Source organism: Ursus maritimus, unplaced genomic scaffold, assembly GCF_017311325.1.
Source record: "Ursus maritimus isolate PB19 unplaced genomic scaffold, ASM1731132v1 scaffold_33, whole genome shotgun sequence".
Classification (NCBI taxonomy): Eukaryota; Metazoa; Chordata; class Mammalia; order Carnivora; family Ursidae; genus Ursus; species Ursus maritimus.
The window spans coordinates 16,080,349-16,099,316 of record NW_024425897.1 but is presented as its reverse complement, the minus strand read 5'-3'; the positions used below and the strand labels follow the sequence as shown (position 1 = coordinate 16,099,316).

Genomic DNA, 18,968 nt, shown 5'->3' with positions numbered 1-18,968 from the left:
TCAACCCCCTAACTCTGATGACCATGAACATCAGAAAGCTGATCTTAGACTGGTGTCCCTTCCACTCAGGAATCTGTATCTTTCGGATTATTATTTTTTAAAGATTTTATTTATTTATTTTAGAGCGGGGCTGGTTGGCGGGGACGGCAGAGAGAGGGAAGGAATCTCAAGCACTCTATGCTGAGCACAGAGCCCCATGCGGGGCTCAATCTCACAACCCTGAGATCATGACCCGAGCTGAAATTGATTTTTTTAAAAACATTTAAAATTGTAAATTGTATCTTCTTGATATTCCTTTGCTCATTATGAATGTCTTTTATTTTTGATAATGCTCTTAGTCTTGAAGTCTATTTTAGTTGATAGACCTCTTATGCCTACTTGCATGGCACTTTTTTTCCCATTTGTTTACTTTGAACTTATCTTTCTTTTTAGTTTGTCTCTTATAGGAAGCAAATAGTCCTTTTTAGAAATGCACTCTGTCTGTAAATATTTAATGTAATTATCCCTATGGTGGGATTTAGGTCTACCATTTATGTTTTCTGTTTGCTCCTCTTTTTCTTTATATCTCTGTTTTCCCTTTCTTACCTTCTTTTGAATTATTTAATATCCAATTTATCTATTGGATTTTGGCTATTACACCTCTTTGGGTTTTCTTTTTGTTTTTGGTAATTACTCTAGGAGTTACAATATACATACTTATTTTTTCAGTCTGCTTAGAATAAGAATTGTAAATTCCTCATGTAAAATGTAGAAGCACGGTCACCATATGGGTCCTTTAACCCCCAACCTTTGTTATAGTTGTCATATGCGTTGCATTTAAATACATCAAAACCCTCCCCAGACAATGTTATAATTTTTGCTTTTGATGAAAAATAAAAGAATATAGGAAAACGTTTTTTATATTTATCTAGATATTTACCATTTGTTGCTCTTCCTTCATTCCCAGAGATCCAAGTTTCCTTCTGGTATCATTTCCCTTCAGTATGAGGAACTTCCTTTAGCATTTCCTGTAGAATAGTTCTGACGATGACTTCTCTTAATTTTTCTTCATCTGAGGATGATTTTATTTCACCTCATTCCTCTGTGTAGGTGGCTTTTCCACAAGCCACCTGCTTTTATTTTTTCAGAGTTCTTAGATAGTTGCTTTTGCATTTCATCTAGTTTTTAGCTGTAATCAGTGGGAAAGACTTACATGTTTCTCTGCCAAACTAGAAGAAAAATGTATTTTTTATGTCATCATTTCTATGGCAAAATACATCACTAAATTAAAATCAGAGGGGGATATGGAGTTCTTACAGGAACATGTTTCCAGATGCCCCAGAATATGCTTTTTCAACAGACACATAATAATTACAGGTGGTGGTAAATTGAAGAAATAATTTTTTTTACTCAACTAGAGATCACTGGTAAGTGTTCTCTGGTATTTCCTATGACTGTAATTGTTTCAGTTCCTTCGAACTCCAGGTGGTGCCCACCACTGGCATTGTCATGGCTTGCCTACTGTTGATTAACTTAGTCCCTTGATTTACTTGTTTCAGTGGACATTTAAACCATGAGCTCCAGCAGAGAAGTGACCGGATGCATCCTGTTTACTGCTACACCCCCCTGGCACACAGTAGCAAATATTTCTTGAATGAATGAGCAAAAGTATGCTGATCTTGGCACTTCAGATTCCTCCTTAGCCTTTCCTTTTTCCTTATAGCACTTATGACCATGTAAGACCATTTATTGTTTATAATTATTGTGTCATCATTTTCCTCCTACCCCTAATGTAAGCTCCAGTAGGGCAAGGATCTCTACCTCTTTAAGGTAATACGGATGCATCTTAAGCACCTGGCACTGCACCAGACTTAAAAGATACTGATTGAGTGAATAGTTTAAGCAGCCCTTACCAATACATACGACAAACCTGTAATAATTCTTTCCTTTTTAAACTCAGGGGAGATTACTATGTGCTGGAAGAATACAGGACACAGGCTCTTGGCTGCTGTCCTAGTACCTCTTTTGTACCTGTTCTTTTGCTGCCATTCTGGTTCCTGTCTATTCTCACTGCCTCCTCATGCAGGTACTAGGAGTTGGAAGACTCAGTCTGTACCAGGTGTTAGGAGCAGGGACTCACATTCCTTCTTTGCGGTAACTCTACCTTGGGGCACATCACTGACAAACTCGTGGAGGGGGAGCTTTTCTAAAGATCAGCACCTACAGTCTCACAGAAATAAAGCCCTTTCACAAGCTAGCTAGACATTTTTCACTACAGAGAGAGATGAAACAAACTGTAGGAAGTTTTTCTGTCTTACTGATGATTTAATGTTCTTCTGAATGGCCGTGTGACCTATGCTTAGGAGTGTGGGTTCTGAAATCAGACAGGTCTCGATTCAGACTCCACTGCCACCACTTACCCTGGTCTGAGCTTATTTCCTCATCTGTAAAATGCTTAATGTAGTGTCCCATCAAATAGTAATAAGCTTAAGCATGCAATACAGGTTATCTGTTTTTCATGGACAATTATGAGTATTCTTTCCAGCCCTTTCCAGTGTTATTTTTGGATGTACCTAATATAGAAACTTCAGTGAACTAAGCTGCTTAGGAAACTTGATAATTATTTTGTAATCTTTTGAGTATATCTTTCTGCTTTAGTCTATCACAGTGAACATGACTGGTCTTGATCGTCTGTGATGAATGAACATTCTATAGGATACAGGAATGATTTTTCAGGTCATCATGCTAAAGATAAATTCTCAATGTCCAGGACTAAGAACCCTGAAAAAGGAGATCTTACTGAAATTGTCTTGACCCCAAAAACCTATCTTAGGAGTTATATATTTTACCACTATATTGTTATGCACATAAAATTATTCTAATAAAAGCAGAATATGAGGGAATCTATCATTGCAGTGGGACCATTTCAAATACTTGGCCATAATCTCTCCTTAATAGCTTGCTTTTCTGTAAGGGTGTTTAACTTCTTAGCAGTGCATGTGCCTAAGTCCGACTGGCACATTGGGGCGTGTATGTGTGTGTGTATGTGTGCAGGTGTGCACACACATGCACATGTGCTGTTTTCTAAAGGGCAAACAGGTGCAACTGACCACTTTAAACAGTGGGACATTATCTTCAGCCCCGTAGAAGAACTTGGAAGACACAACTTTACCTGAAAATCTCGGATGGCTCTTCTTGGAACATCCAGGGCTGTGGAGGACGGTTTCTGAAGGGCAGGTCTCCCTCTGAATTATGAGCTGGTGAACCTAGAAGGGAAACTTCCTGCTACAATAACACAGCAAGGCGATGTGATGAACACTTTTATTTACAAATATAATTAAAAGCTCTGACAGTTATCATGCTCTTCCTTGGAACCTGAAAAATGTTTTTTTTTTTTTTAAAGTGCATGCAAAAGAAGTAAAGCCTTTTTTTTTTCATCATTTTTTATTGTAAGAAAATACACAGTTTGAAAGTGTGAATAATGCAATATTTATGACCAAGATATGGGACTCAGGGAGGGGAAGGGAAATAAAGAAAAAGATCAAGATGATCTGATTGAGAGACAGTGTTGAACTCCAAATACTGAATTGGAAAAGGAGGGAGGTGGGGAGGAATAGGAGGAGGAAGTAAAAAAATTTGATCAGAGAAACAGTTAAAATACAATATGAAAATAAGTAATACCTCTCCTTAAATTCCTTCTATACACAAAATACACGATTTGCCAAAGCCCAATTTGTGCTACTGGGATTCTGTGAGCTCCTTAAGTGTATTCACATCCTCTGCAACAGCAGAAAATGATTATGATACAATCAGAATATGCTGAAGACAAGTTAAACTCTTGCCAGCAGGTTCTTAAAAATCACAAGATCTCTTCACCCCACCCACCCGCCCATCCCCAAAAAAGTAATAATATGTCACCACTGATATGTACATCACAATTAGTTTCTGTAAAATGTATCAAATTTTCAATCTTTAATAAAACTTTGTTTTTTTTTATTCCTGATGAATAAATACCAAAAAAATAAAATAAAATAAAATAATGCAGCAGCTAGTTAAGGTGTAAGGCTGCGGATATTGTGTCTCTCTCCCCCTTGGCATTTATTATTATTATTATTATTTTTGCTTTACTTTCACAGATTGGTGGTAATGACTGATTGCTTACAGCAATATACATCCACTTTTTTTTGTTGTTGTTGTTGGTTTATTGTTTTGTTAAAACTGTCTCCAAAATTTTCACTGAAACATTTTGAATCACATCAATACTGTGACGTGTACTATGAATAGAAGAGATGGCCAGGTTTTGGCCAGCACTGAAAGTTGACACGGGGGGAGGAAGGGGCCCCTGATGGAGTAAGAATAAACAGGCACTAGTCCGACACGATGTCAGTAAGAGTAAGAGAGAGAGAGAGTGAGAGCAACGCCCGTTAAAATGGGGAATGTGGTTTTGCAGGGTCTGAAATTTTTTGTTTTCTTTTTCTTTCTTTTTTTTTTTTTTTTTTGTAAATGGCAAAAAAATTTAATCTCATCTATAGTCCTCCTTAGGAAAATCTAATGTAACCAAATTCCCAAATCCCATTCTGAGGCTCTCCATGTCAAAAGTTTCAATCTCTCGCTCTTGCCTTTCCAATAGGTACTTTATTCTCTCGCTGCGTTCCTTCTGAAGGGCAGCCAGCTCTTCTTCAATCTGAAATAAGCACAATGAACAGTTCTTAATGGAAAAGATCTCCCTGCAGGCGCCTGCAAACACACACCGGTCATGTACATGCACACATATGATACTCAAACACACAGGAACTCAGAGTAAACTAGATTGGGAAAGGCTGGGAGAATCCTGGGATAAATGTTTTGTATCTCATCCATTATATTTAAAATTTGCTCACAAGAATAAAAATGTTTGGGGCCCACCTGGGGCTAGTACTACCATTCTAGCAAACCAAGCAGCCGGGCTGATCTAGGTCAGTGTCCTGTCTCAGCAGGAGATGGCTCAGGAGAAGCTAAAAGACACTCAAGCACAATTAGATAGTGCTGCTTTCCCATAGAGAGCCAAATGCCCCCTGGGTCATTAGCAATTTAGTTCTAGAACAGGAGCTGTGAAAATAGTCTCTTACGTTGGTCTCAGGGAAGTACCAGAAGAAAGTACAAATAACCGGTTAAGCAAATAAATGCTTAACAGCTTTGAGATGCTTTAGAAATCTTTTCTATTTCATATTCTTCAGTAATATTTAAAGCAATGAATAATTCTGATAACATTGATCATGCATGGCAATATCAGCCTCTCTCCATTTTAACTTTTTTAAAGAGCCCTGCTGGTGATTTCTTTTGGCTTAGAAATAGCTGAAAATAAAAACCAAATCTGCATCTGGCTTCCTCATACCATTTAGCAGCCGTGCTATCAGCTCATAGCACCTTTCGCGAATGTCTTATCAACTGCCCCATCACCCATGCCATTCTTCTGCCGTGAAGGTGTAGGCTTTCCTAGCAGAGTAACAGAAAGAGGCTGTGGGGTCAGATTTATGCGAGTAACTTAACCATTTGGAGCCTTAGTGTCCTGCCTGTGGAATGGAGATTATGCCTACCTCTTAGGGGTACTAGGAGGATAAAAGCAGATAATAAGTGAACAGTGCCTAGTTTAGGTACACAGGCAGGGCTCCGTAAATGGCAATTCCCTAGGCCATGGTCCATCCTCCACCCAACTGTACAGGACCCAGACTAACACTCTCATACCTTCTGCTCAAGATGTGCTCTGCGCAGAGACACCCTCTGCTCTAGCTTCTGGAGCTCACGTTCATGTTGTGCCTCTGTTTGCATCTTGATTTTGCTCTGGTAGGCATTGAGCAGCTCCATTTCCTGCTGGAGCTGTAGCCTCAAGGCCTGGCATTCCGCTTCTTGAGCCTCATCTAGCCGTAACTGCGGGCACAAAAGACACACACTGTAATTCACTCCTAGCTTACGGCACCTGGTGACTACTGGAAGAGGTTTCCTTGTTTGGACTGAAACAGGTCCCCTCAGAAAAAGATGCCCTGGGTACATTCAGAGTTAGGAATCAAAAATAGTACGTTCTGCCCCACGGGTTACAAAGATCTACAAACACATTCTTAAAACATTCTTTCTTAAGAAAACGAAAACATTCTTTTCTTAAGAAAAACTGGTTTTCTTAAAACCACACTAGCAGGAGTCAGGAAGGCTACATGCTCCGGTGATTAAACCTGTGGGTTTTGGAGATAGACTCCTGAGCTTGAAATCTAGGCTCCACAATTCACTCAGGTATGTCGCCTTGAGAAGTTACCCCTCCAGGTCTCATGCTTTTCCTCTCAAGAAAATAACAGTAATAGTTCCTACTGTCTAAGATTGGTATGAGGATTAAATGAAAGAATTCATATGAAATCCTAGGCATAGTTCTAGATGCATACCAAGTGTTCTGTAAATAGTAGCTGTTATTATTTTGGCTCTGACTAACCATTTCCATATGTATATATCTTTAACCCTAAAAACCACCACATATTTAGATATCCTTAGCTCTAAAAAAATGAGTCCAATCTCCATTACGCTTGAGGACTATCCCACAGTACAGTTATGCTCCTAGCAAGTAATGTTGGTTCCTATAGTTGGCTATACAAGTTATCTTGCTGGCCAACCAAAGTGGTTCAAAATCTCTTCCCCACAGAAGATTCCCTGGATGATCTTAAGGGACATATTCCGGTTTGAAGCAGTAAAGTCCAGATTATAACGCAGGTCGATAGAGTTCCTTGCTCCTTATGGCACCTGAACTTTGTATTTACACACCATGCTATTGATTCTCTATGAGGAATGGGCAAAGCCAGCCAATCTTTCAATGAGCATAATTGGAGGTTTGGGGCCATTCGTGGGACTCTGTTTTGTGGTTGATGATCCTCCTGTCCCAGGCTTGGTTTTGCCTAAATTTATCAGGCCCTCAGTTCAGCTGGGAACTAGGAGATTAGAATCCTTGAATTAGACAGTTCTGTCAACCCTGAGTTTATCCACATGTTTCCATACAGACACTTATTTTCCATTTTATGCTTTCTTCCCTAATCTGTAGACTTTGTGACAATTAACAATATATCTCAATATCTTGATTAAGAAGCTTCTGGAAATGTTATTAGAATAGTTTTAGAAAGTTATCTGCACAGTGTATTCTTCAGGGCTTTTGGATAAATACATATGAACATGAAATAAATAACATAATCATAGTTCCAAAGCATTTTCTAGTAATTAATCCTACCCAGCTTTCACTAAAATCCACTGAAGAGGATACCTCTTTTCTCATTTTCCCAATGAGAAATGAAGGGAGAAGAGACACAAAAGTCACTACACAGCAGGAACAGCCTTATAGCTAAATGCCAAAGGGTTTACTGGCTCCCAGTAAGATTTATCAATTCCTTCTTGACATGGGAGTTTCCTTACCAATAAAGGGAATTAAAGTGTGTTCTTTTCTAATTGTCTTTGTTAATTGTTATGAGCCCTGGTCAAATGGGTGATAGAGGCTCATCCTATAGGCAGCTTAGTCCATTGAAACATCTCTATGTTATTTCTGGCATTCTCTTATTAATGTCCGTTAACTATGTAATTTTGTACGAGCTCTGACTGTAAAAGTGCCAGTATAGAAATCAGAGAGGATATTCCACTATCTGCTATTCATCACCCCAAAGTTGCACATATCAAATCCATTAAAATGTTTTATAGGAGTGCAGGTAAATATCAGGTCTGTTTCCTAAAGTGGATTAACATGAAAGGATGTGATGGCAGCTGCATAACGTAGTATGGCCAGGCTTATGGGCTCCCCACGAAACGGGGTCAAATCCCAGCTTCATCACTACTTAGCTAATTACCATTATGTGAGCCTCTAAGCCAAGAATTAGCACATTATGGCCCAAGGGCCAAATCTGGCCTGCTGCCTATTTTTGTCAATAAGGTTTTTTTGGAACACAGACGTGTTCATTCATTTACGTACCACCTAGGGCTGCTTTTGCTTGACAACAGCAGAGTTGAGTGCTGTGACAGCGACCCTGTGGTCCACAAAGCCTACAATATTTACTACCTGCCCCTCTACAGAAATAGTTTGCCAACTCTTGCTCTAAGCAAGTGGCTTTACTTCAATAAACTTCAATTTCCTTGCAGGTAAATTAGGGTTAAACCAATAACTACTTCAAAGGTCAAAGGGGTTGCACAAGAATGAAACAACACTTAAAACATACCCAAAACAGTGGCTGGCACATGGTAAGCAGTCACTAAAGGATAGTGGCATTTAACATACCTACTTTTATCTCCTTCCTGCCTCAGGAGAAAGGGTATTTCCCTCCTTTTATTCAAGGGCAATCCTGAAACTATATTCCTGATCCCATTCTGTCCATCTTACATAACAGGCATACATTGAGCACTTGCTGTGATGAGGAATTGTTGTAGATGCTGATGACACAAAGATGAACAAGACAAAAGTCCTATCAGCTTTGGTGTCCCTACCAACTCTCCCCTCTCCTTACCCTTAACCTCTCCTGTACTCCTCATTCCCACCTACCCCTTACTTATGTGGTAAGGTGTCTTTATCGTATCTGACTCGCAGCAGCATTTAATACTGTGGATTGCCCTTTCCTTCTCGAAATCTTTCTCTCGTCTTCTGAGATACCATACCCTCTTGGTTTTTCCCTCCCTCCTCTCCTTTCCAGCTACTCCCTACCTTCTTCCTCTAATTTCTCTTCCTGAGGAATCTCGTCTGTTCCCAAGGTTGCAAGTACCATCTATACATGGATGATTCCCACTTCTTCACCTCTATTTCAGACTTCCCTTTTGAGGCCCAGGCTAACATACCCAGTCTGCTAGAGACATCTTCACCTGGGTGGTGCCCAGGCCACTCAAGCTCAGCATGACTATTAGTTTATCATCATTCCCTTCCCTCTTCCCCAGGCTGCTCCACTTCCTTCTTTACAGTATAGGTAAGTAGCATCATCATCCACCGTTTTGTTAAAACTAGAGACTGGGAGTTAACCTTAATCCCTCATGCTTCACATTTACACTGTAACTAAATGCTTTCACTTCCACCTCCTGCCTATCTCTCAAATTTCATCACTTTCTCTTTCATCCCATCTGCCCCCTTCTGGTCTAGCCACCACTTGCTCCTGCCCAGGTAAAAGCAGCAAGCAGGATACTTTATACAGTATCTCCTGAGATCCATCTGACCATCTCCCAGGCTATTCTCCACCTGTCACTGGAGTGATCATTCAAAAATGCATATCTGATGTCGTCCCCCCCTCCCTTAATGCTCTTCAATGGCCTCCCAATGCTTTTAGGATCAAGAGCAAAATCCTTTAGAAAGCTTCCAAGCCCCTCCATGATCTGGCCTGTCTACCCCTCCAGTCTTATTCTCATTTGGTCTCTGTCTCGTTCTCTATATTCCAAATATAATGGACTCTGAGTTCATTAGAAGTGCCACTATTTCCCCTGTCTTTACCAATGCAGTTCCTTTGCCTAGAATGTGCTCCCTACACCTCAGCTTGTCTATGAGAGGCCTTTCCCGACTCTCCACACCAGCGTACTCTCTTGGTTACACTCTGTTGGCATGCTGCACTTCCTCTGCCATTACACAGAGTAGGCTTTTTCAATGTGTTTCCTCACTTTTCCATAAATTCCATGAAGACATGATCGATGACTGTCTTATTCACCACAGTACCCCAGGGTACCTGGGGCACAGTAGGGCACTCAATAAATACTTACTGGATGGATGAATGAATGAATGACTGAATGATTGAATAAATACACTGATTCCTACCCCTGACCTCATGTTTAAGCCTTTCCTCCAAAAACAGAAGTGCTCCTTCAACTGTCTCTTCCTCTAGCTACAGTTCTTTCACCTTTCCGTCACTGATGAGTGGCTGGGAAAAGGAATCTCGTGTACAGTTTCTACCTCACTTTATAGCGTATCGTAGTATTCACTACAATATCTTCCACTCCGACCAGTCCACTGATTGTCTGTGATAGTCACTGGACAAATTTCCTGCAAGGTCCAACTGGTCTCTCTGCCACATTTGAAATGATCACCTAGAAGCTTCTGTTCTGGTGTCCATGACATGCTCTCTTCAAGTCCCCTCCCACATTAATTATTTATCTCCTTTGTTCCGCTTCTCTTCCACCTTCAAATGGTGGCGTCCGCAGCTCTGTTCTTAGTCCCCTTCCTAATAAAATCTCCTGTCCCTAGAAGGCCTCAGGCATCCCCCATCTAACATGGATGTCTAGCTACCTGTCTTGTGTCCTAACATTCTCTTGAACTATAGATTTCCATCTCTGTACCTCTCTACCTGGATACCCACATAGCTCAGGTAGCATGTCTAAAACTTAGTCAATTATCTGCCAGGCATCCAAACTCACCCTTCCTTCTATTTTTTTTAAATCTTGGTAAAATGATGACCCATTCCACTGTTATCAAACCTACCTCCCAAATTAGTCCTGGAGCTCTATCTCTTCTAATTCCTAAATATTTCTCAAATCCTTCTCCCTCCTCACCATCTCTAGGAGCATGTTCTCAGTTCAGGGTTTCATTACTTTTTTTCCTGGGCTGTAATAGTTTCCTAACAGGTCTCTTTACCTACAGTTGCCAAATTATTGCCAGTATCTTTCTACATCACAAATCTGATTCTGTCACTTTTCTTTTTAAAACAAGCTTCAGCAGATCCCCATTGTTTATAGAATGATGTCCAAACTCCTGACTTTCGAGGGTCTGATCCCCAACTATCCACCTGGTTCCCTTTATACGCCTGCCATATCAACCACTCATTCCTCAAATGCACTGTCCTCTTTCAGGCCTTGCGTCTTTGCATTTACTATGTCCTCTGCTAGGAATAACTTTTTCCTCTTCTGCCTGTTTGACAAACTATTACTCTTTAAGACCCATTTCCTTGTGAAAGCTTCACTGAATCACAGGCAAGCTCCCACCCCTGGATTACCAAGACCTTGATGACCTCTCCATTTTCGGCTCCCATAAATCCTCCTGGAACTTTAGACTCACACCAAAGTTCTTTCAGGCCCCAAATACACACTTTCCATCTTTTGGACCCTTCCCCATGTAGGTCCCTTTCCATGGAGACTGTTTACTTCAGTACATTCCTTCAAACTTCTTGGCTCTTGCTGGGAAGCTTTCCCTAGACCAGATTAGATGCTCTTATACTTATCCTCCCATAGCACCCGCCAACCCTCACCGCCCACTTCAAAGCATTTATTATGCTTTTTTTTTTTTTTATTGCTTAGTTCTCTGACTTCCTTGCTTGGCTAACAAAAAGTGTGAAGATGGGGATCAATTGTTGCCCCTCTAGCTTATTACTCTATCTCTGAGCCCAGCAGAGTGCTGAACACAGATGCTTAGTAAAAGTTTATTGAATGAATGTGTCTGTGTGTCTTATTCATTTGTGCCTGACATTAGTTGCGCCATCTTTGTTGAACGAAAACATATTATATGCTGTATCTATCATATCTTGCCCTCAAAGTCCCTATGTGCCACGGGTCTGATTGAGCATGTTACTCCTTGAGTTCCATCTTATAAGACACACTCCAGCAAGTATCCACTTTGGCTTGGCTTTATTCAGCGTCGTCACTTCCTCAGTTCTTTGGTCAGAAAAACACCAATATCCTAAACTTGTGCAAGAATCATCTTGGGAACAAAAGGCTGGATCTTGAATTTTCTTGATTCCCAAAGCTCTTGAAGCTGTGGCACCGAACCTAACCACTTACCGCTTGAGAGGCCATCATTTCATTTATACTCTGTTCATACTGCTCTGCCAAAATGGCAAGTTTTCTTGTCTGCTCATCTTTCAGTGTCTTTAAGATTGTTTTGTGCTCATTCTTTGGAGTAACTTCCAACTGGTGATTCTTGAGTGCTTTATACTGTTTGGTCTGTACTTTGCAAGTGTCCTGAAACTGTTTTTTAATTTGCATTTCCATGGCCTGTGTAGAAAAAGTGACAAAAGGAAAATAAAGACACATTAGTAAATACAGAAAGCCTTCCATTCCAATAACAATACAGGTGCTGGGACCGGTTGTCTTTTGGTGCAGTGACCCACATTACCAGTCAGTAATAATGAAAATAATACAGACAAGAGTAAACTACCAATACTTTTGGTCCTATATTAAATAAATAGAAGTAATTTTGACTTTACGAACGGATTTTTAAAAATGAATTAGTACAAGGGGATCACAACTCTAAGCAGATTGCAGAATACTATGAAGCTTGGTTTGTTAAAGGTTATTCGTTATTTTAATGGCTTCCTAGTCAAAATCTTCAGTGTCTTCTATTGCTTGTTTTTTCCCCCATTTTTTGGGTCACCTCCCTCCCCACCGTGTTTCTAAGTGAAAAAGGGGATGGTGACATATAAGCGGGCTCTCCCAGCTCTGCGTTTCCTTGACAAATAACAAAGGAGAACATCTGGATAATACCTCACATCGTAACCCATTTCCACTGGATTTCAGCATAAGTGGAAAGGGAAAAGTGATTTTAGATTTCTTCGCCCATGAAGACGTTATACTTTCACGTAGCAATATCAAATATGCATTTTGGCAAGGAGGAGGTGGGCTGTATTATTTCAGTCCAGAAGGCACTCATTAGGTTGCCTCAGAGTTACATGCGCATTTCACTAACGCTTGGAGTTGTGATGACGGAGATCACTAATTAGACAGGTTAGGATTTGGCGAGACAGGAACATGGCCAGTGCATTTGAGGTTGGACTCATATCTGTGTCAACAAGGACAATGGTCCCCTTGACATACAGCGATGGCTTAGTCCATACAGCTAGTGAATTAGCAGTCAGCTAAAATTATCTAGAGGCAGTGAGGGCCAAAGGAATTCCAAATCTCTAGTGCAGGGATAAAAAATGTCTGGCACGTGTAGATTCACTCCTGCTTCCCATGCCCATGACAGATGTCACTAATAAATCATACTCTTCCCTACTAAGCTTGGATGTGGCTTTAGTCTTTCTCAATATAGACCTCCAGTCTAACTGTATCCTGGAGCACAAACAGGGGAACACTTCAGTTTCCTCTTACCTTTAAGTTTTTTGGCTGTTGCCGAAGTTCCATGACATGCTTTCTGTGCAGTTCCCTTTCTCGCCTCTTATTGTACTCCAGCTGGTTTTCCAGTTCAGTCTGGTGCTGTAGACGGATCAGATCCATGCGTAGCTTCTGTAACGTGTGCAGCTGCCTGTACTCTAGCTCTCGGGTGGACTCGTCGTGCCGGATTAGCATGGCATGCTCCATCTCCTTCTGGGTCCTCTTTTTATTTAGTTCCTGCATTCAGGAACAAAAGACAAATGGAGAGAGATGATTGGAGGTGAACTGGAAGGAATGCACAACTAAGTAAGAGATGGCAAGGAATGGCACTACTAACTGTCTCTTAATTAAACCCATTACTGCTTGGCAGCATGACTTAATGAGATTAGATTAACAATCCCTGGAGGTTTAGGTTCTGTTTGTGGGTCCATCACTTACAAGATGGGCAACTACACTATCTGTAGAATGGGATTAATTCTACCTGACCCCTTCTCACCTCATAGAGCTGCTGTGAACCCTACTTAGCTGAGGCCTTATGCACAGGTGTAAATAAATGTTTCTTCAGTTAGGCCAGGGGTTCTCAATATGGGCTGCCCATTAAAATCATGTGAGGAATCTTTTCAAACACAAGATACCCGAATCCTACAAACTGAAGTTCTGATAACTGTCCGGGGGCGAGGAGGGCGGCAAGAGAGGGGGGATACTCTGACATCACTATTTTTAAGGGTTCTTCAGGGGAATATAACATGTAGTCAGCGTTGAAAATCATTGACTTAAACTGCAATGCTTTTGGTTTTCTGGGAAAAACCCTGTTTTTGCATGTATTAGAAGTAGGCCAATTATCTGCTTTTTAAAATCTCAGAGTAAGGGCAGGCTGGGAAAAAGCAGATGAGATCTCTCCCCTTTCATTTTTTCAACTAGTCTGTCTGATCACTTCGAGATAGAATCATTCTGTTCTTTTCAGTTCTTCTCACGTCTGTCTTTCTTTTCCTTCTCTTTTTGTCTTGTCTGATTTGTCTTTAAGGGGGGAAAGAAAGAAAACTAAAAAAAAAAAAAAAATAGAGGTAGTTGGGTGAAATTTTTTCACTTGCCAGTTCAAGAATATTTCCTAAATGGCACCATATCCAAGATCTGAACCACGTGCTCTGGGTACATAAAAATGTTTACTCAGCCATGATTCTGTTCTCAACTTGCTAACACTCTAATAGGGAACTGTACTAGACATTTATTGAAGTACTATATGCTAGCTCACAGCTGACTGAATCAATCTATTTTCTCCCCTGGGAATTTGGAATTGGGATTCAGAGACAGTTAATCTCTATGTGAGGCTGGAACTGAGGGGCATATAAAAACTACGTATGTGGTAGCCATCCACTGCTACATGGGTGGGCTAAGGATTAGAGAAAGCTGGGCTTCAGAACAAGAATGAAAAAGGGAGAAGACAGACATGCAGGGAATATGCTGATGGCCATGTTCATAACTGTTTCTAAGGTTTCCTGTAGGTCCAGCTGTATTATTGCTATTGTGTTTTGGGAAACATTCCTCTATTTCTGTAATAAATTCCCTGATTTGGGCTTAAACTAGCTCAGATAAACTTCAGTAACGTACAAACAAAAGAACCTTAATTAACACAAGGAAATAAGTTACATGTGTAAATTTTAAAAAAGAAAGAACAAGGTTGAAAGTGACAAGTGCTATAAAAGAGGTAAAAATTAATGCTGTAAGATTTCTGGAAAGGGTGATGTTACTACTAATTAAGAAGGTCAAGAAAGGGGTGCCTGGTGGCTCAGTCTGTTAAGCATGTGCCTTTGGCTCAGGCCCAGATCTCAGAGTCCTGTGATCGAGCCCCATGTATGGCTCCCTGCTCAGTGAGGAGTCTGCTTCTCCCTCTGCCTCTGCCTCTTGCCCCAGCTCGTGTTCTGTCTCTTAAATAAGTTAATAAAATCTTAAAACAACAACAACAACAACAACAACAACAACAACAACAACAACAACAGAGGGTCAAGAAAAGAAGAAAGCTTGTGAGCTGGACTTTCAGTGAGAACAAAGGCCTCTCTTCTCTGATGACATCCACTATGGGAGAAAGTGCAAATCATTTATTTTCAGAGAAATATCAGTCACACTTGTATATGGGTGTTGTTGGGAATATCTTGCATACTTGGGCCTTCTATCCATTTGAAGAGAAGTCCTTTAAACAGCACAGCATCTGTTACTGAAGCAAAGTCACTAACCATTCATTCATTTATTCAACAAATACTTGTTGCACACTTCCTACATGTCAGGCACTGTTGTAGGCACTAGGGATAGAGCCATGAACAACTACAACCCCTCACGCAGCTAATTTTCTAGTGGGGAAATATCCAAAGTATAAATGCAATTTACATTTGTTTTAAGGAGAAAAGATCATCTAGAGCCCCTCCTTCCACTCCCTCTTGCATTTTGCTTTCTCTTGTTTCACTTTTCCTCTACCTTGACCATCTAATGTCTTCTTTTAAAAGTCACTAACTGGCCCCTAGGTGGCACCAAAGGATGGTGAGGCCTTCTCAGAGACTTAAGCTATTCTAGACCAAAGACGAAGAGAAAAGCCAAGGAAAGCCTTTAAATAGGTAAAGGTCCTGTTCCTGGATTACTATATCATTTCTAACCTTTGAGTACCAGGTCTCCCAATATTGGGCATTTATTCATTACACATTTTCCTAAACTGAGAAGTCCAAAGTGAGTCTGGGCTGCCCAGAGCCCTGAAACTTATGGGGGAAAAAAAGACACAAAGCAAACAACACTTTCAAAAGAAATCAAATACTTTCCTTTATGTTTAATAGGATGCTTCAGGATGCTGTCCACAGAATACCTGCATCAGAATCACCTGGGCTACAAGTGATTGGTTGTATTAACATGCCACCCAGCTAATTCTGATACATACTAAAGTTTGAGAATCAATAGAAAAATACTCAGGGTGTGAGTCAATCGTGTATGATGTTGGACAAGTCTTTTAATTTACATTTGAGTTTTCTCAGGTGTAAAGAGAGGATAACAGCACCTACACCACGGACTACCATTCTTGTGAAGATGAGGTGGAAGGCCAGGAGATAATGCTCCAGAACATATCAACATATCATTATTATTTTTCTGTATTCAGAAGTGAAAATCTGGCATATAATACCTTAAGTCTAGTTTTTCATGAATGATTTAAAAAGTGAGAGAAACAAGATGATGAAATTGTTTTTCTGTTATAAGTTGCTCCCTTTAGCTTTAATTCACGTATCTGAGTTGCTGGGGTGTAAGTTGATAAGCTGCCTATATTATTATTATTATTAGACTCCCTATGAGCCTATTGCTCTACCTACATAAAAATGTGTAACGTGCTTTCAGTTTTTAAAAGTGATTTCTTATATTTCACTCAGTCCCACTTGCAACCCTATGAAGCGGTCACACTGCAAGGACTTACCCGTTTTCCGTAGGATGGTAAGATGTTTGGGAATTGAGAGGCTAACCTAAGATCATACAACTTCTGTAAAGCAGAACTGAGTCTTAAAACTCAGGTTTGGGAATTTTCAACAGTTTCCATTAAAAGATGTCCCAATGAATAGTTTATATTTTCCTGTTTTATGCTCTTTCTCGGCCTGCGACACAATATTCTGAAGAATCCCTCTGCTCTGGCTGGACTTGGTGCAGTGGTTGCCCCGTCTGCACAAATGGCACAACGTGCAGTGCACCCTCATGCACGCCTTCAGCTTACACCAATTCATAAAACGAGCTGAACAAAAACTAAAGTGCAAGGAATGGAATAGGTGATTTTGCTCACCAGCGTACTCCACGTCTATATGCCCTGGAGGCCGCAGAAGATGAGGGCCGTGTGGGCTCCCTTTTCCCTCAGCTCACATCACACGCTGTGCACACCTCCCCAAAGCTGAGAGGGAGCTTAGTGTCGAAACCTATGTACTTTTCATACATTGTGACCCATGAACACATGACTTACTTTATAGGACTCTACCCCCCGAGTAAGATGTAAATCCAGGGTGTGTCCCATGATAAACCTTCCCAACCACGACTCAAATGCTACTGACTTTAAAAGCAGCTGATCTCGCTCAAATAAAAAATTGTGTCCTCATGCCCAGTGAGGTTGAGTAAGAACTAGAACTCAGACTTTTAAATGGAGATGTTGTTAGCCTATGACATTTAATGCTCTCTTAGTTTCAGTTCTTGGTTTCATAACTGGTTAGAAAATAGCCAGCATCTGAGTGCAATGATGACAGAGGAAAAGGCTCAACCCAGTCTATGGTGAGCCTTTTCAACATTTTCATTAACTAAAAGGATTGCTCATACTCAGTTTTGGCAAAGACACAGAAAAACAGGTACTCTTTGTGGGTGGGAGTATAAACCCATAGAGGGCAATTTGACAATATCTTTTAAAAATTTACATGTATATCCTGTGACCCAAAAATTCCAGTTCTGAGCATATATCCTCAAAATATTTGCATCTGTGTAAAAAGATCTGCGTACAAAGATGCTCTCTGTGGCACTAATACTGTAAAACATCAACAAAATATCCACTGAGAAGTACTTCATTAAATAATTTTATAGCCATACTCCCAAAATTCACTGTTAATGGTTAAACAGAACCAGACAGAGCTGTATGTCCTGGATGGTGAATGAGAAAAAGAGAAGAGTTACAAAACAGTACAGTGGACATTTTTGTAGGTTCAGTATCCATTTCCCCTTCTTTTGTTAACAGGCTCCTCTTTTTGCTTGAGAAACTCCTCCACCCTATCTGTAATCAGAGAGGATTGAGTAAGGGAGAAAGCGCATTGCCCAATCAAGGTCTCACTCCCCTAGGAATTTGAATCTTAAGCAGAAATGATACAAAGATTAAACACGGTTGGAGGAAATACATCCGAATGGCAATGCTCTGAGGAATTCCCATTAGCTCTTGCTCTCTAGGTCACAGAATTTGCTTTTCCAGCTTGGGTCTTCATCTTCTCCAGCTTGGTTCTTCAGCTCTGTCATCTACCCATATCCTTCCAATAAATTCCTTTCCATTCTTGGGCAGCCAGTGTTTGTTCCTATGGCTTGCAAATCAGATAAACCCACTGATACTAATGTATTCTTATTTTTGTAAAGTTAAAAGTTATATATAGCTGAATGTATGTATATATATATATAGAAGGAAAAGGAAATCTGGAAATCTGGATGCCAAATTAATGTCAGTCAGGGTAGAGACTGGGTGGAATGGGATTATCAAGAACTTTCACTACCCAATTATATATTCTTGTGTGTCTGTCTTTGTTTAATGTTCTCATAAAAAAAAAAAACCTAGACTTTTCAGAAAAATACCCTTATAAGAGTTATTCTTCATTCAGTGGGTTAGAACCTGACACTAATGAAGTAAAAAATACAGTTTCTATCACTTTTGGGGAATAATTGTCTTCTATGGTTTTTATTGGCATTAATTGTTCCCTTAGCCTTAGACTTCTTCCAAATATGTGCTATCAGAATAAGAATAATAATTGCCAGATGAAAAGAATCCCAAATATCTTATTTCCAAATGGCTTTTGGACTTTTTCATTTGGACTTTTTTGCCTTCTAACAAATGACAACATGTCTAGTACAGAATTAATCGGTTTCTTACCGACAACCTCTCTCTAAGCTTCTGTTTCTGCCCAAATCTGCATGTAACCAAGTCTTGAACACCAGAAATAACTTTGATTCTACCCTCGTCTTTCTCTCATATTCTGTGGTATGCCAAGTCCTGTTTATTTTATATTCAAATATGTTTCCAATTTGCCTCTGACAGCTGTCACCACCATCTTTGTCTATACTCTATTTCCTACCACCTGATTACTTTGCTTCTAGTTTCTTCCCCCAACCCAATGTTTCTCCACCCTTTTTTCTTCCCCCACATTTATTTATTTATTTATTTATTTATTTATTTATTTATTTATTTATTT

At 40.1% G+C, this 18,968-nt stretch overlaps 1 protein-coding gene across 5 annotated transcripts in view; it reads right to left on the bottom strand.

The window, feature by feature from the left end:
• Positions 1–3,286: 3,286 nt before the first annotated feature.
• The window catches only part of TAOK3 (TAO kinase 3), a 175,153-nt gene continuing 159,471 nt past the window's right edge, over positions 3,287–18,968 (bottom strand). For all 5 annotated transcript variants that reach the window (XM_040619864.1, XM_040619866.1, XM_040619865.1 and 2 more), the window contains 4 exons: positions 13,021–13,260; positions 11,713–11,925; positions 5,704–5,886; positions 3,287–4,663 (listed from right to left, as the gene is read on the bottom strand). In XM_040619864.1, coding sequence (XP_040475798.1) covers positions 4,502–4,663; positions 5,704–5,886; positions 11,713–11,925; positions 13,021–13,260 — 798 coding nt within the window. In that variant the 3' untranslated portion in view covers positions 3,287–4,501. The remainder of the gene's footprint in view (positions 4,664–5,703; positions 5,887–11,712; positions 11,926–13,020; positions 13,261–18,968) is intronic.